The sequence below is a fragment of the Macaca mulatta genome, chromosome 11 (genome assembly GCF_049350105.2).
Source record: "Macaca mulatta isolate MMU2019108-1 chromosome 11, T2T-MMU8v2.0, whole genome shotgun sequence".
Taxonomy (NCBI): Eukaryota; Metazoa; Chordata; class Mammalia; order Primates; family Cercopithecidae; genus Macaca; species Macaca mulatta.
In genome coordinates this window covers 11,140,175-11,165,408 of record NC_133416.1, presented here as the reverse complement: position 1 = coordinate 11,165,408, position 25,234 = coordinate 11,140,175, and the positions used below count along the sequence as shown (strand labels likewise).

General features: G+C 45.8%; 2 protein-coding genes and 2 long non-coding RNA genes across 15 annotated transcripts in view; 2 read left to right on the top strand and 2 right to left on the bottom strand.

The window, feature by feature from the left end:
- LOC722294 (ovostatin-like) overlaps window positions 1-17,923 on the bottom strand; it is a 149,865-nt gene extending 131,942 nt beyond the window's left edge. Inside the window, exon 1 of the mRNA XM_015151045.3 lies at window positions 17,319-17,923. Coding sequence (XP_015006531.3) covers window positions 17,319-17,365 — 47 coding nt within the window. The 5' untranslated portion in view covers window positions 17,366-17,923. The remainder of the gene's footprint in view (window positions 1-17,318) is intronic.
- On the top strand, window positions 5,479-9,682 carry LOC144332784 (uncharacterized). Its single transcript, XR_013400884.1, has 3 exons — window positions 5,479-5,782; window positions 7,905-7,967; window positions 9,315-9,682. It is a non-coding gene; the product is annotated as an uncharacterized LOC144332784 (long non-coding RNA).
- Window positions 17,921-25,234, top strand: part of DDX11 (DEAD/H-box helicase 11) — a 33,186-nt gene continuing 25,872 nt past the window's right edge. For 4 of the 12 annotated variants that reach the window (XM_077953580.1, XM_077953586.1, XM_077953585.1 and 1 more), the window contains exons 1-2: window positions 22,095-22,708; window positions 22,809-22,956. In XM_077953580.1, the coding sequence (XP_077809706.1) occupies window positions 22,635-22,708; window positions 22,809-22,956 (222 nt within the window). In that variant the 5' untranslated portion in view covers window positions 22,095-22,634. Of the gene's footprint in view, window positions 18,207-20,621; window positions 20,682-22,091; window positions 22,709-22,808; window positions 22,957-25,234 lie in introns of those variants that run through there. The other 8 variants (XM_077953582.1, XM_028829246.2, XM_001114510.5 and 5 more) reach the window with 5 other exon arrangements.
- On the bottom strand, window positions 21,413-23,923 carry LOC144332785 (uncharacterized). Its single transcript, XR_013400885.1, has 2 exons — window positions 23,821-23,923; window positions 21,413-21,634 (listed from the first exon to the last, which is right to left on the bottom strand). It is a non-coding gene; the product is annotated as an uncharacterized LOC144332785 (long non-coding RNA).

Sequence of the window (25,234 nt, the reverse complement as noted above, 5' to 3'; positions counted from 1 at the left end):
CTCCTCCTACAAATCATGCCCAGAGGAGGGATCTTGAGGACCTGCCCCTGCTTCCCCAGACCCATCTCCACACCAAAGCCGGCCTGGGCAGAGGACAGCAGAGCTCACATCTCTGTGGAGCGCAGGCTGGGCTCACTGCAGGCCTCTGTGTCATTGTTCGTCTTCACTTCATAGGCCTCATTCTGAGACCTCTCCTGACACACCCTGGTTATCTGGATGTCCTGGGAAAAGCACCTACAACATTCAAGATAGAGAAAATCATCAGGAACTGACAACCCTCCTCCCCTTCCCTCAGCAAGTAAGGCATCACACATGCACAAACACATGAACATGCGTACGCACACACACAGGCACACACACACATGAACATGCATGCAATTTCTGTGGCCTCATTTTCCTGTGATGGCTGATGAAGCCACGGCGCCATGGACGTGTTAAGATTAGGGAGAGGGTTCCGTGTGGGAGGATGTCTGGTGTGGATCCAAGGAGATCTGAGTCCTGACTCCAAATCACTTACCCTCTGGCCCAAGTCACTTAGAGCACCCCATGCCTCAGTCTCTCTTCCTATGAAATAGGAGTGACATATGCCCTGCCCGACTCAGAGGCCTGTTGTGAGTTACAAATAAAGAAACAGATAAGATGGAGCTTTGAGACTGGGAAGAGCCAGCTTTGACCTAAGGGTCCTGGGCTGTGCCATAAAGGGCAGGGTGGGCCTGTGAGGAAGCCCACCTGTGAGGAAGCCCCTCCTCCCACCCCCAGCTGCAATAGCTGGGCCTTTGGGCATTAGTTTGGCACAGCTGAGATGTGTGCGGCATCCTATTTTGACGGTGCCCTTGATTCTGACACCAGCTCCCTGGAGTAAGGGCACAGAGAGGAAACCTCACCTAGGAGGGTTTGCTCTCCCAAGCAGAGGGCAGTGAGCCAGAGTCCCTACTGAGCCTGAATCCTTCCTGAACTCCAGACCTGCCTGTACTAGAACATGTTTTCTCTTATGGGGACAGGGTCCTCTGCTCACTGGGTCCTGATTCTTTAGTCCTGAGCCATGAGCTCTTCCTTTTCCAGTTTGTGCTCAGTTCAGTTCCTCCCTCCATCTTTATCCTCAGACCCCAGAAGGCATCAAGGGAAGATCCCAGTCCATCCTCTCAGAGGTGAGTGCTGGATCAGTGCCCCTGGCTTTGAGGATCTCAGGCAGGGTAGGGGCAGTTCTCTCTCGGGGAGGCCTGCAGATTGTCACCCGCCCCGCAATGGGAAGGAAATATGAGAGGTGGAGCTCCAGGTGGATTGGGAGGAGAGGGAGATGGAGTGGGCTTTGGCAAGGTGTGGGGGGATAAGCTTGAGATGCAGAGTGGCAGCAGGCAGGCAACAGCATTTCTGGAGACCACTAGGCACAGGACATGCTGGCCTGTCCTCAGCACAAACAATGCCAGGGCCTGAGCTGCCCTTAGCCTTGAGGACAAGGCCCGGGAACTGGAATGTGGGCTATGCTTTTTTTCACCAAACTGAAGCTTGGCACCCTGAGTGTTGTTTGTACCAACTGCAGTAGGCAGACTGGGAACCAACGCTTCATGAGCACTGACTGTGTGCTGTGCGCTGCGCTGGGTGCTTTCTGTTTGCTTGTTTCATGGAGAGAGGTATCTCTGGGGAGAGGGAAATCCCCTGAGAATGCCCCATCTCCTCTAAACCCCCCACCCCAGGTTCTCTAAAAATCCCTCTCCCCTTATGTCACAGAGAACAAAGCTTCACAGGAAAATGCCCTTAGAAGCGGGGGGGATTTAATTCACCCTGAGATGCTAAAGATGGCCATGGAGCCCTCCTTAAGCAGAGGCTTTCAGGAGACCAACAGGGAAGAAGGCAGTACAGGGACCCAGCATGTCTTCAACTTTGGTTAAATAAACCTGTAATCGATTGAGACATGTCGCAGTCACTTTTTGGTTAACAAGGTCAAGCGAGGCCCAAGCACCAAAGTCCACCTGAAGAAGCTGGGTCTATCTACGAACCACTTGTGAGTCACTGTGAACATTTAGAACTGGGGGCTAAAGCTTATTCTAGTTGTTTGTCTGGATGTCAGTGAGGCCACTCCATAGTAGACTCTCCCACCTTTGGTTTAATGGGATGGACAACTTTGGATTAGGACTAAGGAGAGAGATTTGATCTTGGAAGATACCTTAGGCTTCTTATCTCTTATCTCCCTAGGAGACTGTTGGCTGTCAGTCTCTATACTAGGGGTAAGCCCAAGTGACAGGAACAGTTCTGGAAGCATCTCCTTGAGTTTTCAGGAAAGGTTTCACAGACACAAGAAGAGAACAGGGTGGCAGAGCAGCATCAGATTTGGTTTTCAGTTCGCTTTTCCATCTCCACACGTGTTGGCCAAAATTCACAGGGTCACCTCGCCACATTCCCATGGGTATATCTGGATTACAGATGAGAGCATAAGAAGGTGGGCTGTGGGTTACGTACGGCGGAGTGCTGCTGACTACAGTCCCCGTCACATAAGAAAGCACATCAGATTGCCATAGAGCAAGTTATGTTATTGTTGGAATAACTGAAGTCCATTTTAATTTATTTTTAAAAATCATTCTGAAACTGTGTCCCCCCTACCACATAGTAGTTGAAGGGTACTCTGTTTTCCCTTTTTCTGCCCTAACCAAGAAACACAGCATGCCTCAACTGTTCTGTGACCCCAGCAGCTACACAATTTGCCCTGCAGGCTGGAATCTGAGATTAGGCTTTGAACATTCCCAGACACCTACAAAGGTGTTTAGGTTGTTGCCCCAAACACTGAGAGGAACTGGCCAGGCCCAGAGCCAAATGCCTTAATCTCTCATCAGCTCCATTCCCTGATCCTCATGCTGCAGACCTCGCTAGGTAGCACCTCTTTCCCTAACTGCCTATCTGGAGGATCTGGTGAAACCCAGTTTCTACCTAAGTTCTCATAATAAATGCTTTGAACTGATCACCCTGGTGTCTAGTGCTTCTTTCTTTGGGATTCCAACGGGTCCCATCTTGGGATGGCTTGGGGTACTCCCTTGTGGGAACTCCCCTGATGCCAGATGCCACTGCTGGGGTGACTCCAGCTGTGAATTCACCGGAAAAGAACACAGGAATTACTGACTAGTTCTTTATGCTCCTTCAAAGGTCAGAGCTCAATTTCCTTGCACCTGATTTCTCATCTACAAAATGGTATTTCTAGCACCTCTGTGGAACTTTCCTCCAATATCCTTCTTCCTTTTTTTTTTTTTTTTTTTTAAAAAAAAACCATGCATTTGGCTGCCTGGAATGGAGAATATGTTTTCCACCCTCCCTTGCAGCTAGATGTGGCCATGTAACTGAGTTCTGACCAAGCAGTGGAAGGCAGAGTCCCATATGGCACTTTCAAGAAGTATTCTTAAAGAACAAAGGCACATCCATTTCTGTCCTGCCTGACTTCTTCATGACTAGAATGAAACATGATGCCTGGGGCTAAACAGTGATCTTAAACCATCAGGAGGAAGTGATATATTAAAAGGTGGAAGAGCCAAAAGATAGACAGAACCTAGATGACTTATGTTAGCAGAGCTATTCATCATTTTGCATAGTTTGCCTTCAGACTTTGTTCGTAAGGGGGCAAGGGAGTGTGAGTTTTCTATCACAGGCAAACCCAATCCTGATGGATTGACTTAGTCTCTCAACATTGCTGTGAGGATTTAAGGAGATAATATAAAATCCTTAGCACTTTTTCTGGCATGAAGTCAGAGGGCAACTTTTTTTTTTTCCTCAAAAGTAATGAAATATTAAGGCTACTGAAACTTGGTTCTGAGAACACTGAAAGATACGGAAAGACCACAGAACCTGTTTCCACATTGGCCAGAATGGACTGACATTACATCTTCGAAGGTGGTCATAATCAGAATGTTTTTCACAGCTTCTAAATTGTATGCACTATCGGATAAAACTGGAACAGTACTGACTCCATGTTAGAGAAAAGCTTGTTTGCTTGAATATAGTTACTGCTTTTCTTGAGACTATAGATTATTCATTAAAGACAGCCTCAGAAATACAGGATCTTCAGCAGAGATAAAAGAAAATACACTGACAACTCTGGGAATGGGCTCAGTGGCTTGATAAGAATAGCCTGATGGTACCTGCAGAAGGTCATACAACATTGACCAAGAAAACAGCGATTACCTGCCTGCCTGACTGAGACTGCACATGTTTCACAAGAATGCTTTGATCAGCCAGGTACAGTGGTTCAGACTGGAATTCCCAAAACTTCAGGAGGCTGCGGTAGGAGGATTGCTTGAGACCAGGAGGATGAAACTAGCCTGTGCAAAAAAGCGAGACTCTGCCTCTACAAAAACTAAAATAATAATAACAATTAATAGGCCGGGCGTGGTGGCTCATGCCTGTAATCCCAGCACTTTGGGAGGCCGAGACGGGTGGATCATGAGGTCAGAAGATCGAGACCATCCTGGCTAACACGGTGAAACCCCATCTCTACTAAAAAATACAAAAAACTAGCCGGGCGAGGTGGCGGGCGCCTGTAGTCCCAGCTACTCCGGAGGCTGAGGCAGGAGAATGGCGTGAACCCGGGAGGCGGAGCTTGCAGTGAGCCAAGATCCGGCCACTGCACTCCAGCCTGGGCGACAGAGCGAGACTCCGTCTCAAAAAAAAAAAAAAAAAAAAAAAAAAAAAAAAAAACAATTAATAATAATAATAGCTAGGTATGGTGGTACATGCCTGTCATCTTATCTACTCAGGAGGATCACTTGAGTCCAGGAGGTCAAGGCTGCACTGAGCCAAGATAAAATCACTGCACTCCAGCCTGGGTGACAAAGTGAGACCCTGTGTCTAAAAACAGAGAGAGAAAAAGAAGCTAAGGCTGTTTTCAGGTTAGGTCAGGCTTAGTAACAAAACCTTTTTGTGAAATGCTTCGATCATTGTTTGCACTGCTCCTAATTTCCCTTAAAACCTCCCGGATCAGAGAGGTGGTCTTTGAAGATGAGTTCACAGTCTCCCTCGAGTTTTTGGCTTCCTGAACATAGCTAACTTTCCCTTTCACCAACATTTGTCTCTAGACTTTTGGCTTTCAAGCAACAAGTGGCCTAGATCTGGGTTTGGTTACAAAGTTGGGCAAGCCCAGCCAGAAGCCGTGTGCTCTGGGCTGTTTGCACCCTGTCAGCTCCCAACAGACAAAGCAATTGGTCACAGCATCATACCAGGGTTAACTCATCCATGTTGTTGGGACGACTTCCTGGTTCCCAAGAGGTGGAGCAATTGATGGCGCCAGCAGGTCAGGGCTAACTCACCGACATTACCAGAGGTTAGCAGCAAATGTTCCGTGGCACTGGCTACTCATGGCAGAAGGGAACTGCAGAGACCGCCCCAAAGTCTGCCAAAGAGAGGCTGCCACAACTCTTTCTGCTTCAGGGAAACTTCCTCCTTTCCCCCAATCAGTGCTGACTGCCTACTTTCGCTTTTAGTTGGTGAAAGGAAACTAGCTTTTTTTTTTGAGATGGAGTCTTGCTCTGTCGCCCAGGCTGGAGTGCAGTGGTGTGCTCTCAGCTCACTGCAAGCTCCACCTCCCGGGATCACGCCATTCTCCTGCCTCAGCCTGCCGAGTAGCTGGGACTTCAGGCACCTGCCACCATGCCTGGTTCATTTTTTTTGTATTTTTGATAGAGACGGGGTATCACCGTGTTAGCCAGGATGGTCTCCATTTCCTGACCTTGTGATCCGTCCGCCTCAGCCTCCCAAAGTGCTGGGAAACTAACTTTTTGGAGGGGCTGGTGAGCTCTATAACCAGGTAAGTCTACTGGGGTGCAAAGTAGTAGTCCACTTTCTTTACCATTTGGGCCTGTGGACCATTTGTGGTACCACTGGTTGAAGAAATGACTCATAGTGACTCCACACCAGTCTCTTCCTTTGTGAAAGCTTGGGTGTGAAAAGTGCTTCATTTGTTTTGGTTGTGTTTTGTTTGTGTCCACCGTGGGAGGTTTTTTCATCAATGCCCTCTCAGAGCCCACTGTAGTTCACATTGACTGGCTGGCCAGCCTACAGTAATAACCCTATGACAAAAAAGATAATCTACTGCAACACAGTGTGGCCAATGGATGTGATACATGAGGAAGATAGGTGGCCATGACATGGTTCTTTGAATTTAATGTTAAATGCTTGAACATTTCTATCTGAGATCAGGAAATTGGGACTGCATGTCTTATATTCAAGCTTTTATGTTGGTACATAATAAGCATGCTTCCCAGAAAGGTTGCTAGCTGATAGTGCAAATAGGACCAAATCAGGTAAAATCTCCTCACTCTCCATCACCTGACGAGGAACAGAAGGAGATAGGATAATCTTGTCAACTATAAACCCTCCACAGCCAAATGATGCCGAGGCTTTGCAGGTGCCTGTCCCATTGCAGCCTGCTCTGGTGCCTGTGCAGGCTCCCACGGAGGCCCCAGCTGCAGCACCAGCACAGTATCCTGAGTTGCCCCACCTCTGCCCCCTCTACCAGAGGATTATCCAGAAAATCCAGACATACAGGGTGTGGTGGCCCCTCCTCATTTTAAAGGTAGCCAAGAAATAGGCTCCCCTTTTAAGACCTGACAGGGCAACTAAATTTGGCCAGAGCATACACCCTCATGGGGCAGAACAATTTCTGTTATGCCAGTTCCCTGCTGGAGGATTAAACGCACAGGGCCATGCTCCCGGACTATTTTGGTTGTTCACCATTTTCTATCTTTGACTAAATAAATTGAAAAAAATTCAAGTCCATCCTATAAGGATGATCCATAGGAGATGACTGAAATATTCACCAGTACTTTTCTACTCATCATTCCACGATAGCAGGTGTACAAGCATTATTAAATTTTATGATGCAAGGGGGTTATTTTTAGACAAGGCTAATGATGGAGCCAGAAGGCTACACCAGGAAGACCCTGCTGGGTCCTCCAACACCCCAGAGGCAATTTCCTTAGTGAAACTCAAATGAAACCTTAATAATGAGGTTATATCTTGACCGCAGGATTACTCCTAAGAAAGGGAGTGCCTCAGCAGCAAAGCCTGAATAAAAAACATCCATGACCTCTGGTAGGAAGTCAGTGAAGACCCAGCTGCTTGGCTGGAACAAGTATATCCGGCTTACAGAAAATATTCAGATATTGACCCAGAGCCTCTGGAACATGTTTGGGTCATAAACATAACTTTCATCAGTCAAAGTGCTTCTGACATTAACAGAAAAGTAGAAAAGCAAGAAGGGACTGTTGGAATGAACACTTCCCAATTTACAGATATCGCTTACAAAGACTTCAATGCTAGAGAAACAAGAAAAACTAGACAGGCAACCGTTTTTTGTGGAGACTGTTCAAATAGGTAGAAGAATGAGGGGTGAAATAGAAAGGAACCCCTAGACAAGGACCAGTGTGCCTACAGTAGGGGAATCTGGACATGAGAACTGTGCCCCACTAAGTTACAGAGAAAAGATGGTAATAAAAAAGACAAGGGGGAGGAAAAGGGAAATACAAGCCAAAGAAGCAGATGGTGGAGCAGGATTGTGAGTCTGATGAAGACTGATGGGGTGCAGGGACTCCACTTGGTTTAACAGAGAAATAATAACTTTCCTACAGAAGCCCTAGGTACCAGTGACAGTGGGGAACAAAATGACTGACTTACTGGTTGATACTGTAGCAATGTTTCCAGCCAAGGCTGGAGTCAATGGGAAGTTACAACAGAGACTCTTTCTTAAGCCCTAAGAATACAAATTGGGGGATACAAGATTGAGGTATAGCTTTCTATATACGCCAGATTGCCCTGTTCCATTGTCGGGCCAAGATTTGTTATGTAAATTAAATGCCCAAGTCACTTTTGCTCCCGAGAAACAACATGTAAGAATCCAGGTATCACCCAAACATGTCCTGTGCCTACAGGCCCTGGTGATTCAGCCAGAGAAAAGAACTCAAGAACCATTCCTGCTGGAAGTCTCCAACAGAGTGAGTAGCACTGTCTGGGAAGACAGGGAACCTGAACTAGCAGTCAAAGCTCAGCCTGTGCACACTGAATTTAAAAAAGCATTAATTCCACATAAAAACAACACCACTTAAAAGGTAAAGAATTAGAAGTCAAACAGGGGGATTACACAGGTTTCTGAAGCAGACTTATTCAATCATGACAGTCTCAATACAATACCGCTATCTTGCCAGTGAAGAAACCAAACTCCAATTAGTATCAATTTGTGCAAATTTGAGAGCTATTAATGATATTGTTTAAGATACCCACCCAATCGTGGCTAACCCATATACCCCACTTACAGCTATCCCCGGGGATTATAGCTGGTTCTCAGCATAGGAATCAAAGGATGCTTTGGTTCGGTGTCTACCAATTGAGAAGAATGCCCAGTTGCTTTTGCACTTGAATGGCAAGATCTAGAGACGAGGGCAAACTTCCAAAATTGCTAGACTGTACTGCCCCAGAGATTTAAATATTCCTCTACCATTTTTGAAAAAATCTTACCAAAAGATTTGAGAGGCTTGCCATTAAACAGGGGAATATTATAATGCACGGTAATTTACTCATTGCTAGCCCCACTTATGAAGACGGTTTATACCAGTTTTTGTTTGTTTGATTGTTTTGAGACAAGGTCTCACTCTGCCACCCATGCAAGAGTGCAGAGGTGTGATCATGGATCACTGCAGCCTAGCCCTCCTAGGCTCAAGCGAGCTTCCCAACTTAGCCCCCTAGATAGCTGGGACTGCATGTGTGTGCCAGTGCACATGGCTAATTTTTAAAATTTATTTGTTGTAGAGATGGAGTCTCACAATGTTGTCCACACTGGTCTTGAACTTTTGTGCTTAAGCAATCCTTCAACTGTGGCCTCCCAAAGTGTCTGGATTACAGGCGTGAGCCACCGCACACGGCCAATACTAGTTTTAAACAGCCTGGTGGAATTGGATCATAAAGTATGCTCTTTGCAAATATGCAAAGAGCAGGTAGTCTATTCAGGGGTTTGCCTGCAATAGGGTAGACAGAGTCAGGCGACAGGTAACAAGCAATAGCCACTATCAAGGCTCTCAAAAATCAGACAACTGAAAGGATTCTTAGGTATAGTTGGCTTTTGTCACCTTTGATCCCTAATTTTGGTCTCATAGTAAAGCGCTTATCTGAGGCGTTTAAAAAGTCAGAGTCAGAGCCTTTATATTAGACAGTGGAATGCCAATAGTCATTCAATAACATTAAAGAAAAACTAAGAAAATTCTTTATGGACCCCCCAAGATGTTTACCCTAAGACAGTTAGGTTGAATTTCACCCTGACCATGTAAATTGATGGCTTATCTTCACAGGCATGGAACAAGAGACATAAGTCATCTCTCTTCTCACCTGAGACAAATGCATATCTGATTGCTCCCCCTGCCTGTGTGTCTTATGTAAAAATGCAGATTCATTGAGCTAGATGAATGTTTAAGTGACTGTTCCCCTACCTGCTCTTACATGTGAAGGCTAATCAAAGACTCAAAAGAATGCAACTGCTTGCCTCTTATCTATCCATACCCTTTTAAAAATGTATCTTCTTCTTTCCTCAATACCTGGCCTTTTCCCTTTAAATATTGGGATCCCAAGACCCTCTGCGGAAAAAGTATGAAACACAATAATCTATGTTCTTTCCTGGGCACGTCCTTAACCTCAGCAAATAAACCTAAAATGATCGGGACTCACCGTGGTCGTTTTTCTTTAGTTTACATTTCCTCAGCTATAGACCTGCGCAGCATGTGACTGTACTGAATACCGTAAGCAACTTCAACATGATGGCATTTGTGTCTCTAAATGTATCAACAAAGAAAAGATACAGTAAACATACGGTTTGAAAGATGAGTGGTATGCCTCTAAAGGGCACTATAGCATTATAGTATTTATATGTCTTTGTCCAGGGTTCCTGGCTCATAATTTCTATAACCCTCATTATAGTCTTGTTATAGTGCTGGGACACTTTAGGCTCAGAAAACAGACTCATTCTCTCTCTCTCTCTCTGACTTTCTCCTGCCCTCCTTTCACCTGCCCAAGGCAGGACTCTGCGCATCATAAGATCCTCATTCCAGAGAGGGTCCTGCCCCATCCTTAGGAGGTGGGAATGTTGCACAGGGAGGCCAAGAAGAATCTGGATAAGCCTTGGTGGATTTCCCCATCTCAGACAACTAGTGTTAGATCATCCCTTCTGGTCCAATTGCATTTGTACATGGTTGTCAATCATGTCTACCCAATGAAGTCCCCATTGAAGGTTCAAGAGGGCCGGGTTCAGGGAGCTTCTGGAAAGCTGAACATGTGGAGGCTGACAAAACTCATCCCCATGCCAGGAGAGTGGCACACCCCAACTCCACAGAAGCTCCTGGGCTAGGGACCCCTCCAGACTCACCCTATGTATTTCTTCATCTGGCTGTTCATTTCTATCATGTAAAATACCCTTTGTAATAAACCAGTAAACATAAGTGTTTCCCTGAGTTGTGTGAGCACTCTAGCAAATTAATCAAACACAAAGAAGAGGTCATGGAAACCCCAACTTGAAGCTGGTGGGTGAGATGTTCTGGAGGCCTGGACTTGCTATCGTGGGAAGGAGGGGACAGTCTTGGGAGACTGAGCCTACAACCTGTGGGATCTGACACTATCTCCAGGTAGGCAGTATCAAAATTGAACTGGAGGACACCTAGCTGGTGTCCCCTCCAGAATTGCTTGCTTGCTTGGTGTGTGGGGAGAAATTCCCCTATAAGTGGTCACAGAAGTCTTCCATGTTGATGGTTATTGTGGTGTGAGAGCAGAGGAAAAACACACTGGAGTTGGTTTTTCCACACACAGGCACTTATCATGAATGGAGCTTGCAGGACTGGAAGTTGTTCTGGGTGAGTCAGGGAGTGAGTGTTGCGTGCACGTGAAAGCCTAGGACATTAATACACACTGCTGTGGACTATAAACAGTGGACACTTAGGCTATACTCAATTTGTTAAAATAGTGTTCTTTCTTCAATAAATTAACCTTAGGTTTCTATATATTCTTCGCCTTATAAACCTTTTAATTTTTTAAACTTTTTGACTCTTGTAATACTTAGTTTAAAACACAACTGTAGAGCTTTTCTTTATTATATAAGCTTTTTTCTATTTAACTTTTTTTTTTTTTTTTTAGTTTTTAAATTTTTCTGTTAAAAATTAAGACACAAACACACTCATTAGCGCAGGCCTAAACAGAGTCAGGATCATCAATGTCACTGTCTTCCATGTTGTCCCACTGGAAGGTCTGCAGGGGCAATGACACGCATGAAGCTGCCGCGTCTTATGATAACAATGCTTCCTTCTGGGATATTTCCTGAAGGATCTTGGCTGAATCTGCTTTTTAATCGGCTTCGTTTTTAGAAAGCAGAGGCCAGGCATGGTGGCTCATACCTGTAATCCCTGCACTTTGGGAGGACAAGGCAGAAGAATCACATATAGCCAGGAGTTCAAGACCAGTTTAGACAACAGAGCAAGAAGCTGTCTCTACAAAAAATAAAGATTAAAAAAATTAGTTGGGCGTGATGGTGTGCATCTGTTGTCCAGCTACTCAGGAGGCTGAGGTGAGAGGATGGCATGAGCCCAGTTCAACACTTGAGTGAGCTATGATTATGCTGCTGAAGTCCAGCCTGGGCAAAAGAGTGAGACTCTGTCTCAAAAACAAAACAAAACTAGAAAGCGTACACTCTAAAATAACAATAAAGGTATTGTAAACACATAAACCAGTAATGGTCATTTATGATCATTATCAAGTATCGTGTACTGTATGTAACTGTCCAAGCTATACTCTTATACACTGGCAGCTCAGGTTTGTTTATACCAGGACCACCATAAACATGTGAGCCATGCGTTGTGCTACCATGTGATGACAGTCGCCATGCCACCAGGTCACAGAAATTGCTCAGCTCCGTCATAATCTATGGAACCGCCATCCTACGTGCAGTCTGTTGTTGGCTGAAATGTCGTTATGCAGCCCGTGACAGTGCATTGGCATTTGTCTACTTGGTCTTCAGCCGAGCTTTGTACTTTGTCTTTGACTTTTCGGCTTCCACTGCAATTTATTTCAAGCTTGGACTCCTTGGGGATCTCTCCGACCCCACCATGGTCTCTGTTTCTTGCCACCAGTCCCTGGTTGCACATTCTTAGCAGCTGCCCCAGCTTAGTCTGATTTATGGGGTCCCTTATCTCATACCTTTTGGGATCTTGACCAAGTCAGGCTACACGGCAGGAGGAAATGTCAAAGGCAGAGGGAAAAGTGGCCCTCTCACTTGGTCTGTCTGTATCTCCAGGGTCTTCCTTTGCATGGTCTTCTTTCCTTCTACCCTCAAGTCCATTCCTCTCCTGTTTCTCTCTGTCCCTCCAGGGTTCCTCCTCTAACTGCATCACCTAGAGTCATCTTCACCTTGCAAAGTGGTTTTGTTGAAACTATTGTATTAACACTAAATGCAGCTGCCCTTGGAACGATCACACCCAGGAGATTTTTTTCTAATTATTGTTCACCTTGAGTGTACTACATTTCAGTGCTGATCATTTTGTCCTTCGGCTCAGATAGCTGTAAACTGCCTTTTATTTCACTGATTCATCATTGTCTCATCTTCCTTTCCCATCTCCCTCCAAATGTGGACCTTTCTTTTTTTTCTTTTTTTTTTTTTTTTTGAGATGGAGTTTCGCTCTTGTCTCTCAGGCTGGAGTGTAATGATGCGATCTTGGCTCTCTGCAACCTCCACCTCCTGGGTTCAAGCAATTCTCCTGCCTCAGCCTCCCGAGTAGCTGGGACTACATGCATTCACCACCATGCCCAGCTAATTTTGTATTTTTAGTAGAGACGGAGTTTCTCCATGTTGGTCAGGCTGGTCTCGAACTCCTGACCTGAGGTGATCCACCGCCTCGGCCTCCCAAAGTGCTGGGATTACAGGCGTGAGCCACCGTGCCTGGCCCAAATGTGGACTTCTTAAAGGTCATTCTCTGTTCCTCATTTGTTTTTCAAAAACTTGTAATAAAATATACATAGTAAAATGTCCCATCTTAACCCTGTTCAAATGTACACTTCATTCATGTTAAGCACATTCACATTGTTGTGCAACCAATCTCCAGAACTTTTCCTCTTACAAAACTGAAGTTCTTATACCCAAAAAACAAATCCCTATTTGCCCCTCTTCCAGGTCCTGACAATCACTGTTCTACTTTCTGTCTCTATGAATTTGACTACTCTAGCAATCTCATGTAAGTGGAATCATATAGTATTTGTCTTTTGACTGGCTTTTTCATTGAGTATAATGTGATGGTTAATTTTATGTGTCAACTTGGCTGAGCCATCATACCCATACATTTGGCCAACTTTATTCTGGGTGTTTCTGTGGAGGTGTTTTTTTTGGATGAGATTAACATTTAAATCAATGAACTCTAAGTAAACCAGATTAGCCTCTGTAATGTGGGTGGACCTCATCCAATTAGGTGAAGACCTTACTGGAGTAAAGACCGACCTCCCCTGAACAAGGAATTGTGCCAGCAGACTGCCTTTGGACTTGAACTATAACTCTTCCCTAGGTCTCCAGCCTGCCAGCCAATACAATCAGATTTTCATTCACCAATCCTCCACAACTGCAAGAGCTAATTCCTTAAACCTCTTTTTATCTCTGGGTAGACACACACACACACACACACACACATACACACACCCCACACACACCCTGCTGGTTCTGTTTCTCTGGAGAACCCCAATACAAATAATAGCCTCGGGGCTCATCCATGTGGTAGCCTGTGTCAGAACTTCCTTCCGAGACTTAGTCATATTCTGCTGTATGTATACACCAGTTTATCCATCCATCTGTCGGTAGACACTTGGGTTGCTTCTACCTTTTGGCTGTTGCGAATAATGCTGCTATAAACACAGGTGTACAAAAGTCTCTTCAAGACACTGCTTTTACTTCTGTTGGTTATATACCCAGAGGTGAAATTGCTGGATCATATGGTAATTCTATTTTTACATACCCACCAGCCATGTACAAAAGTTCTAATTTACATTTTACATTCCCACCAGCCATGTACAAAAGTTCTAATTTCTCTATATCATTGCCATCATTTATTTTTTGTTTTGTTCCTTTTGGCGTTTTTGAGGTTCTTTCTTTCTTTCTTTTTTTTTTTTGAGACAAGGTCTTGCTGGGTCACTCAGACTGCAGTGCAATGCTGCAATTATGACTTACTACAGCCTTGAACTCCTGGGCTCACACAATCCTCCTACCTCAGCCTCCTGGGTAGCTGGGACTACAGGTGTGTGTCACCATTCCCCCGTAATATTTCTTAAATTTTTTTGCAGAGGTCTGGTCTCACTATGTTACCCAGGATGGTCTTGAACACCTGCCCTCAAGTGATCCTCTCACTTCAGCTTCCCAAAGTGCTGCAAGTATAAGCCACTGTGCCTGGCTCTGTGTGTCTGTGTGCGTGTGTGTGTATGTGTGTGTGTGTGTGTGTAATAGTAGCTATCCTAACGGGTTGCAGTGGTACCTCATTGTGGCTTTGAGTTGCATTTTCCCAGTGACTGGGATGTCGAGCATCTTTTCACGTGCCTGTGGGCCATTTGCACATCATTTTTGGAGAAATATCTATTTAAGTATTTTGCCCATTTTTTAATCAGATTGTTTTCATGTTGCTGAGATATAGAAGTTCTTTATGTATTCTGGTTATTAACCCCTTATCAGATAGATGATTTACAAATACTTGCTCCCATTCTGTAGGTTGCCTTTTCACTCTGTTGATCTTGTCCTTCAATGCACAGAAGTTCTAGCTTTTGTTGTTGTCCAGTTCATCTATTTGTATGTTATTTTACAAATCCCTCAACTCATCATCAATATTTTTATTTTTGCTGCCTGTGCTTTTGGTGTCATAGCCAAGGAATCATTGCCAAATGCAACGTCATAAAGTTTTTCCCCTCTGTTTTATTCCACCAGTTTTATAGTTTTACAGCTTGCTTTTAACTTTAATGTTTAACTTTAACTTCATTTTAACTTTAGAAAATCCATTTTAAGTTAATTTGGATATATTGTATAAGACAAGGATCCTACTTCATTCTTTTATATGTGGATACCTCTTTCCTTTCGGAAACTTCCTTTCAGCAATCTTACTACCTCCATAGCTTCAGTTTAGATGTTTTTGTTGTTTCCCAGGGGTGATCAAATCCATATATCCAGATTTTACCACCTTCCTGAGTTCTACTCCCCCATTTTAAACACTACTGAAAATTTAGTTTGACTAAGTACATCAAGCTATTATGTGAAGAAATAATATGTCCCAACCCCACTATGGTGTGGCTTAATGAGCTAAAGTAACATATCAAGATAGACATAATAATCCAAGAAACTAGGGTTCAGAGAAGCAAATATTATTAGGGTCCATCTTGCACTGTTCCAGAGTGAGGCATGCAGGGCCTTGGGGACAGAACAGTATGATCTCTAATGATGTTTTCTCTTATAGCACAGGCACATTTCATGAGCCTTTCCCACTACCTAGGTGTTACAGTTTGGATATGGTTTGTTTGGCTCCACTAAGTCTCATGTTGAAATCTGATTTCCGGTGTTGGAGGTGGCATCCGGTGGGCGATGTCTGGACCATGGGGGTACATCTCTCATGAAAGGCTTGCTGCCATCATGGCAGGAGTGACTGAGTTCTCACTCTCAGCTCCCGAGAGAATTGCTTGTTGAAAACAAACTTGTACGTTCTACATGCTCTCCTTCTAGAAGAGGATCTAAGGAAATTTATAATAAAAGCACAGGAATGCTGAAACCAAACCCAATTCATATCGGTAATAGCTACCATTTGTTAAGCTTCCACAATGATATGTTAGATGTTAAGCCTTTTATGTTACCAGGACTATCTCATTTATCTCGTAAGAATTCTAGAACGTAAGTTCTATTATTATCTTTATTTCATTCGTGAGAAAAGCAGAGACTCAGAAGGCTTAAGTCATATGCCAAGGTCATCCAGCTAGTTAAATGGTGGAGTAGGGAATCTGGATCCAGGCAGTCAGACTTTATTAGAACATGTACTTAAAATTAGCAAGAAGGAGTGAGAACAACAACAACAACAAAATTAAAAAATGCTGGCCGAAGAAAACTAAAACAATGTACAATATTTAGCCGTGAGATCACTAGCAGTGAAGGCAAAGAAGAATGCATAATGGGTTTCTATAGCTCTCACTGTGCGGTTATAGAAAATATTTCTACATTAGTACAAGAACTTTTCTTCCTAGCCCTGAGTTTTAAGAGGAGTTTATGAAGGTCTCTGAGTTCATTCCATCAATGGCATCATCTAAGGCTGTTTAATAATAAATGCCGAGGTAGTCCACATAAGGAACTTTTGCCTTTACCTTTGAGACAAAGCCCAGGGCCTCATGTTAGGAGTACAGCTCTCTAAACATAAGCCTCCAGGGCAGAGGTGAGGGGAGGATGGAGGGACACAATCCAGATTTACAGCCTGGTGGGAACGGCCTTTGTCCTCTCCATGTCTATTGCCACTCTTGAGGTCCAAGCCCCTACTGCACTGTCTGGTTTACTGCACAACCCAACCTGGCTGCTTGCTTCTGGTCTCCCCGCCAAACCATCCTTCACACTGCTTCCAGCTTAGTATTTCCAAGACGTTGCATTTGCAAATCCACTCCTCTGTTTAAATGTTTCAGTGACTTGCAACTTGTCTACAGTGTGAAGTCTAAGTTTATTAGCTTGTTGTTTAAAGCCTTCTACAACCAGACCCCGAGCGACCTTCACGTCCTATCACTTTCTATTCCTCCAATGGCGCTTCTTAAACTGGACGATTCCTACCCTAGGAGTGTGGCTGTGTGGGATGGTGTTTGAAGCAATAGGGTAAAAAACCTAGTGTACCTTCTATTCTAGAGATGTCAATTTACCAGACAACAGTTATTTTAAAACTCTGTTTTTATGCAAAACCAAACACAGATGTTATAGGGTAGAATGCAACATTTTTATGGGCCTGTGAGCCACCTGTACATCTTCTTTGGAGAAAAGTCTACTTAAGTACTCTGGCCATGAATTCTAAACTTAAAACTAAGACTTCAAAGACCCTCTAAGGAGTCTGCTGGCCACATCCCAAGACCCTGAAGGGTATTACTTCCTCACCCTCTCCAAACTGCCCAATAAGGAAGCAGGTGACAAAAAAAAAAACTGACCCTGGAATCACCTTTTGTAAATTCCCACCTCCAAGCTTTTCGACAGCTTGTTAACACTGGCTCCTCTCCCCAGAAGCCTTTCCTTCAAGTCCCAGCAACTCCCCCTGACCCTGCTGGGAAGGCGCACCAATTACCTGTCATTCCAGGAAAGCCCGTAGCAAGAGATGCTCCCATTGATCATCTGCCAGAACCAGACTTTCTGAAAAGTTCTTAAGGACCAGCTAGTCCAATCCCTCACTGAATAAAGGAGAAGCAAAGTCCAGGGAGGTGAGGTGATGCGTTGTCCTCCTAATTAGCAGGTAAGCTCTAGGCAGGGCTGGGTCTTCCGGGCTCTCTGCAAGGTCGTGCCCCGCACGGGGCAGAAACGATTTCATCAATTCGTCATCTAGACGGCCTTTCACTGACACTGTCTCTTCGCGTGGAAGAGCCGCTGGGATACGCAGTGCAGGTGTCGTCCGTTTCAGAGGTAAAATAACCGAGCTGCGGATCTCCAGAGGCCGACTAGAGCCAGGACCAGAAGACAGGTTTCCCGTTTCGGGGACAGCGCCCGTCCCTGGGCGTTGGAACATCGGCTGATGTTTCATCTGGTCAGGCAAGCGTCCAGCGCTTCGTACAACTGGCGCTAATCGGCGGGGATTAATCACACAGCCCGCAGCGGGCGGAAAGCAGCGGGAGGAGGCACCGAACCCTGAGGTGAGCTCCAAGTTCCGGAGCGCGCAAACCACGCCCCCTCCAGATTACGGCAGCTGCGTGTTCGCGCGCGTCCTGGAGTGCGCATGCGCAGCGGCGGAGGTTGTTCCGGCAGCCTTTCATTGAAGGGAGCCGCGAGTTTCAAATGCAGCGGCGTTTGCCATGATTCCCTGGGCCTGGCTTTCAGCGTAGCAATTCTTCCGGCGAAGAAGGTGAGCGCAGTGCTGTGTGGCGGCAGAGCTGAGGACGAGGAGCAGCGGGACAAGGAAGGGCGACTCTGGTGAAATCGCAAACTAGGTATCTGTTCCGGCGCGGGACCCCTGTATGCAAAGGTGGGTGGCCAGTCCCGAGCGGGAAATCATTCCGGAAGTGGAGGGCGGGGCCAGCGTGATTGACAGGCGGGAACCCTGTGCGGAGACTGGGCAGGCCTGCGAAAGTTGTGCCTGCGGTGGAACTGGGCGGTGCGCAGGAGTCGGTATTTACAGCAGCCGCGCGTCTGGGTCTTACATTTGGCCCAGCTATGTTGAGCTTTTCATGGATTATCTTACGTATATAAGACACTGCAGCAGTGAGAGAGCACTGTGACCCACTTGTCTCTTACAGATGCAGAAACTGAGTCCCAGAGATACTAACTTTAGCAAGGATACAGCTGGGATCCTAAACTTGGCAATCTGAGCCCAGAGCCGATAAAGTTAAGGGCTCCATGGCTCTAGCTTCCCTTAGGGCCGGAATTGAGGCGGAGCAGGGTACAGTACAGAGGCCAGGGATGAGTGCAGTTGACCAGATTGTTGACGGAAGTGTCATAAACGTGGACTTAAATGCTCATAAGCCGCTGGTTGGGTTCCACACAGGGTGCAAGCTCAGGATGCAGGTGGGAGGGGAGACAGGGCCAGAGCAAGATGGGAATGTGGGTTTTATGGGCCAGGCCATCCTCCAGCTGGTGGAGCACCACAGCACTGCAGTGTGTGGCCCTGGCTTAACAACAGTGCGGAAAAGCTTTTCTCTTGGGGCTGTGGTGCTTTCCAGGTGTGTGAAGTTAAAACATTTTATGGCCATATGGTAGGTAGTACCTGCCACATAGTTGTCCTGGTCAGCCCCGGCTGCCATAACAAAAGACCATAAACTGGGTGGCTTCGACACAGAAATGTGTTTGCTCACAGTCCCAGAGGTTTGGGACGTCCAAGATCAGTGTGGGGAGGACACAATTGAGCCCATAGCAATAGTCTGTACTCAGTAATGAGTGATAATTGGGGACCGAAGAAAATGAACACTTTAAGAACTGACATGGGCCGGGCGCGATGGCTCACGCCTGTAATCCCAGCACTTTGGGAGGCTGAGGCGGGTGGATCACGAGGTCAGGAGATCAAGACCATTCTGGCTAACCCGGTGAAACCCCGTCCCTACTAAAAATACAAAAAAATTAGCCGGGCGTGGTAGTCCCAGCTACTCCGGAGGCTGAGGCAGGAGAATGGCGTAAACCCGGGAGGCGGAGCTTGCAGTGAGCCGAGGTCATGCCCCTGCACACCAGCCTGGGCGACAGAGCAAGACTCCGTCTCAAAAAAAAAATAAAGAAAAGAACCAATATGTTCCTGAAGTGCTTTCACAACTCTTACCTCGTTTAATGAGCATGAGATTTGCTGTCCTGGTGTGTGCCTTGGCACAGGGAGGTGATGGTTGTCCTCCGTCCACACAGCCAACCTGAAGAGGGCTGAACAAGTCACTGCAAATGTTTTTAATCTGGCTTAGTGAATCCGTTTTACTCAGATTTATCTAAACCTCTATGATTTAGCCTGTGCTGCTTCTGGAATAATGAGATCTATAATTACCACTGACGGGGAAATGAAATAATACTTAATGTTTCTTCTGTATTGTTTAGTATTGTCATTCTAGAGTTTGGTGGCCAAGTCTGCCTTTTTTATCCCACTTACCCTGGTGGGAGGAAAAGTGAGGAGATACAAAGCTTCAGGTGCCATGGCCGTCTGGCAGATGTGGTTCAAATCCTGAGTTCAAGCACTTGCTGAGTGACCTTGGGCTAGTCACTTAAGTTTACTGCGTCTCAGTTTCTTTCTTTATAAAATAGAGCTTATAAAAATACTGACCACACAGGGTTGTTGTGGGGTTAGGTGAAAACGGTTCGAAACCATTAAAGAACTGGCCATTTAACTAGATAGGTATTGAAGTCGTGGGACCTCCATTACCCAGCCTTGGAACAGAAACCTTTACTTATACAGCCCGCATGTCTGGCTGGCTACTCATTCGTTCATCACATTTTTGTTGAATGCCTATGAGGTGTTGAAGCACCTCATTCTGAGTCCTGGAGCCAGAGAAGAACAAGACAGACAAGGTTCCTCTATTTATGGAACTTATATTCCAGTAAAGAAGAATAAATAGGTTCAGATGGTGCTAAGAGCTATGAGTAAGTTAAATACAGAGTAATGTGATTTTTTAAAAGTGACTTAGAGCAAGCTAGGGGTTGAGGAGTGGGGGTGGTGTTTGACCCCTGTCCAGTGGCCAGACAGCCGGAGAGCCTTCTCTGAGGAGGTGAGCCTGAGCCGAGGCCTGGATATTGAGGACTCCTCCTTTTCCAGGCCAAGGGGAGCAGCAAGTGCAAGACCCGAGCTGAGTAGATGAGGCCGGGAGCCTGACCGGTATCAGGCTGACCAGTGTTCTGTCTTGAGAGGAGCTGCTGGTCAACTTTTTCTCTTGGGATTCAGAACAGGGAGACACCAAGACTTTTTATTTGGCAGTGGGAGCCGAAGCTGAAAGGTCCAGGGGCTGACGAGGCCACGTGCAAGCTCCAGTGTGGGGTAAGCAGAAACCGAGTGCGCCGAGGGAGTGAGATTGTGGCGTGTCCGGCACCCGGCTGAGCAGGAGAGTGAACCCCGTGGGTGTGTGTTGCTGGTGACGTTCTGGAGCTGTCTTGAAGTCTGAGCTCCCTTGCCGCTTTAGTCTGCTTCTGTTTTTGGCTTTCCCAGATAGTTTCAATTCTTACTCTCAGTTTGTGAACCTCCTTTCAGTGAGCCTCCCTTTACTTACGCTGGATATCTCTTGCAACCGGATGAGCTTCACTAAAGCACAGTCATTTGGACCTGGATTCGAATCCCTGGTTTTCCACTTTTTAGCTGTGACTTTGAGCAATTAATTTCTATAAGAATCAGTATCCGATAGCTGTATCCTTATAGTGTTGTACAGATTTTTTTTTTTTTTTTTTTTTTTTTGAGACGGAGTCTCGCTCTGTCGCCCAGGCTGGAGTGCAGTGGCCGGATCTCAGCTCACTGCAAGCTCTGCCTCCCGGGTTCGGGCCATTCTCCTGTCTCAGCCTCCTGAGTAGCTGGGACTACAGGCGCCCGCCACCACGCCCAGCTAGTTTTTTGTATTTTTTAGTAGAGACGGGGTTTCACCGTGTTAGCCAGGATGGTCTCGATCTTCTGACCTCGTGACCCGCCCGTCTCGGCCTCCCAAAGAGCTGGGATTACAGGCTTGAGCCACCGTGCCTGGCCATATTAAATGAGATAAGAAAAGCAAAAGACCCTGTAGAGTGTTTAACACATAGCAGATCCTCAAAATTTATTAGGTACCGTTCTTCCCCTTCCTTCATGTGTTAAAGCTTTTTTAGTCCATACCCCTCTCTCAGGATTGAATTGTCATAGTGTTTTTTAATTACCCTTCTTGTAATTATTCTTCTACCTCTGTAGTCATGTTTTTCTTTTTTCATTTTTTCTTGTCCCCAGAATGTCTGACAAAACAGCCAGATGCACATCTGTAAAGACAGAGCTTAAAATAGTGCTAGTTCTGTGAGTTCTCTCTTCTTGTGCAAATCCATAAATTGCCACCAATCTGTAGTGGTGTTAATTGCCCGTAAACCGAAGAGCATCGTGGCAACTACCTTTCCCCTCGTAAATACAGTGACACTATCACTACTCTTGTTGAGGCCAAAGTTACAAAGATGGGCTCTCGATCTATTAATATTAGTAAAATAGGTTTGGGACTTACTAACATTTGTGCTTAGAAGAGACAGACCTGGCAAATAGCTTGGAGAAGCGAATTCCAAAGAGAGAGGTATGGGAACCAGGATGGAAGAGTCAGGCCTCCAGATGGTGATTCAAGGAAGAGAGGAGAGGTAAACACTATCTCAGAGATAATTAGATTCAGAAGAGGAGGAAAAAAAGATGACGTCAATGTGGAGCAGAGTTTTTCTTAGCCCTTAGCCTAGTAAGGAAAGAGAAATGCCTGGTCTCAGTACTGGGAAGCTGTTCCAGCCAGAGCTCCGTGATGTGAAGAGAGCTCTCCTGTCTGGAGCCAAACAGAAAGTTCATACGTCTTGAGGCCAGAAAAATTAGTAGGAGGCAGCTCTGGCTGGTGCTGGAAATGGAGGCTAGGATGAACTAAGAAGCAAACTAAAGATACTTATAAGGATGTGTATGTTAACTTGTGCCATCCAAACAAGCTGTGTTCGTGGTCCTCTGCCTGTGAGTCATGATTTTCCAGGACCTCACAACGGGATAAAGTGAAGTAACTTCGGCTTGTGAATGCATTGCAGAGAATTGGGAGAAGAAAGTAATTATAAGCAACACCCTAGATCCTAGGGGTGCTTGTCTTTGAGAAGAGAGCTCTAAGCCTTTTGTAGAGGCATTAGGAAGGTGTCGGAGCCATGGTGAAATGGCAGGGGAGATTCGGTTTAGGGGCTTTCCTGGTCTGCATTCTGCTAGAGTCGTTCGTTACATGTCGCTAGGTGGATTGCATGATTCTGGTATGGCCTCATGCGGACCTGCGAAGGATGGAAAGAACAAGGTCTCTGCTTCCCAGAAAAATGTACAACCCAAGGAGAAATTTGGTAACAAGTGTGGAAACTGCTCTTAGATACTGCTGCAGATTTCAAGCCACTTCTTCCTGGACCATGAGAGAGCTTAACATGTTATATTTATTTTTCCTAGGTCCATGGCTAATGAAACACAGAAAGTTGGTACCATCCATTTTCCTTTTCCCTTCACGCCCTATTCCATCCAGGAAGACTTCATGGCAGAGCTTTACCGGGTTTTGGAGGCTGGCAAGATTGGGATATTTGAGAGTCCAACTGGCACTGTGAGTATGAATAGTGAGAGATACTGATAAAGACAACGTAACGGCAGCCATGCTAGCTTTTCCTGTTTGCCTGTCTAGAGATGTTCATAGTTTGAAGTTGGGCAGAGTAGTCTCAGTTTGTCTTTCTGGGTAATAGTCACTTCCTCTATTAAAGCCTTTTTTTTTTTTTTTTTTTTTTTTTTTTTTTTTTTTTTTTTGAGATAGAGTCTTGCTCTGTCGCCCAGGCTGGAGTGAAGTGGCGCAATCTCGGCTCACTGCAATCTCTGCCTCCTGGGTTCACGCCATTCTCCTGCCTCAGCTCCCCAAGTAGCTGGGACTACAGGCGCTGCCACCAAGCCCGGCTAATTTTTTTTTGTGTATTTTTAATAGAGACAGGGTTTCACTGTGTTAGCCAGGATGATCTCTATCTCCTGACCTTGTGATCCACCCACCTCGGCCTCCCAAAGTGCTAGGATTACAGGCGTGAGCCACCGTGCCTGGCCTGAAGTCTTAAACATAGCTCCATGATCTGAGAAAAATTAGGCTGAAGTCATTGGTGCCTTCCTATTATGGTAGATGAGACGGCTTCCTTACAAACTCTTTTCCCTCTCTTTCCCCATCCTTCAAATATAATTCTAAGTTTCAGTGTACATTTTGAGCATAATTTTGTCTTCAACAATATGTCTTAATACTCTGTTTTTTCAGAGTTAATAAGTGCCTTTTTAAAGTTAGTTCAGTTTTTAATATACCTATGCCAGTTCCTCCCACATCATCCCATGGCCTCTCAATACAATTTTCCATACAGAAAATTCCTGTCTTAGTCGGCCAGGACTGCCATAGTAAAATACCATAGACCGGGTGACTTAACAGGAATTTATTTCTCACCATTCTGGAGGCTGGAAAGTTGAAGATCAAGGTTCTGGCAGGGTTCTGGTTCTGGGGAGGGGGTCTCTTCCCGGCTTGCAGATGGCTGCCTTCTTGCTGTGGAACAAGCTAAAAAGAGGAGGAGAAAAACAGATCTTTGGTGTCTTTCTCTTTTATGAGGACAAGGGCTGCTCCCTTACTGCTGCTCCCTTATGACCTCCCATACCCTTAAAGGCCAGATCTGTAGTATAGTCCCGTGGCAGGGTTGGGATTTCAACATATGTTTGTTAAGATGGGGAGTCTCACTGTGTGGCCCAGGCTGGTCTCGAACTCAGGTGATCCTCGCCTCTCAGCCTTTAGAGTAGCTAGTGGCTGGCAAGATCCGAGATTACGGGTGCACACCACCATACACAGCTTCTTTTGTTTTTGTTCTTTGCAAACATTTTTTTAACATGCATTTTGGTGGGGATACAATTTAGTCCACAGCAGATGACCAATTCCATTTTTACCTTGGAGCCCTCCTCTATCCTTTATTCTCTATCCTTTCCCTGTCATTTGAATTAGTTGCTCCTCAGACCGACTTGACAGATTTCAGCATGAGTGTTGCTGGGACAGACAACCGCACCCACACCACAGCAGGGTGTATGTCCATTTGGAGGCTTTCCTCGAACGTCTGGCGGCCCTGGACTGCCTGTGTGTGCTGAAGAGCAGGGTACAGAAAGACTGAGTCTGCAGGGCAGGCTGGCTGTGGCTGCCAGGCTGGGCTCCTTTGTTGGGGGCCTCCAGTTGCCAGCACGTCTGTGGGATTTTCCCTAGAGTCTTCGGTCTCTCCAGAGCAGGTGCCTCTACGCTCTGGCCCAGCGGGTACAAGGGCTGAAATCTGACAGCCAGTCTTCCTAGAGGTGGTCTGGGGAAGAGGCTCCAGGTGGAGAGTCCCCCTCAGTGCCTGCTTTCAGCCTGGCCCTCCTCCCCTTCCCCCTTGCCTCCTCACTCTGCCTGTTGCCTCCAGGGCTCTCCTAGCTCAGCTTCCACAGAGAGCCCACTTCCTGTCTTCTTCGAGGAGCAGGAGCAGGGATTGCAACCTGGGGATCTAATTGTTCTTGAAAAGAATTTCAATCCGTCCCTTTGTTTTCAGTGACCTGCCTTTCCTATCACTTCCTGAGTCTTTCTGAGAGTGAATAGGGGAGATCTCTGGGGACACTTGGGCTTGAGTGTCTCTGTCGAATCACTTCGTTGTCTCTGTCTTCTTTCCCTCTCTCCTAAAACATATTACTCCTTCCACTTTCTTTTTGTGAGTGTAAGCCTCCATATTACTTTGGTTAATTTTAGTGTGCTTTGGAACACAGTTGAGTGCATGTTCATTCTGCCTTGTTTATTTTCATTTTAGAGACAGGGTGTCGCTCTGCTGCCCAGGGCAGAGTGCAGTGTTAAGATC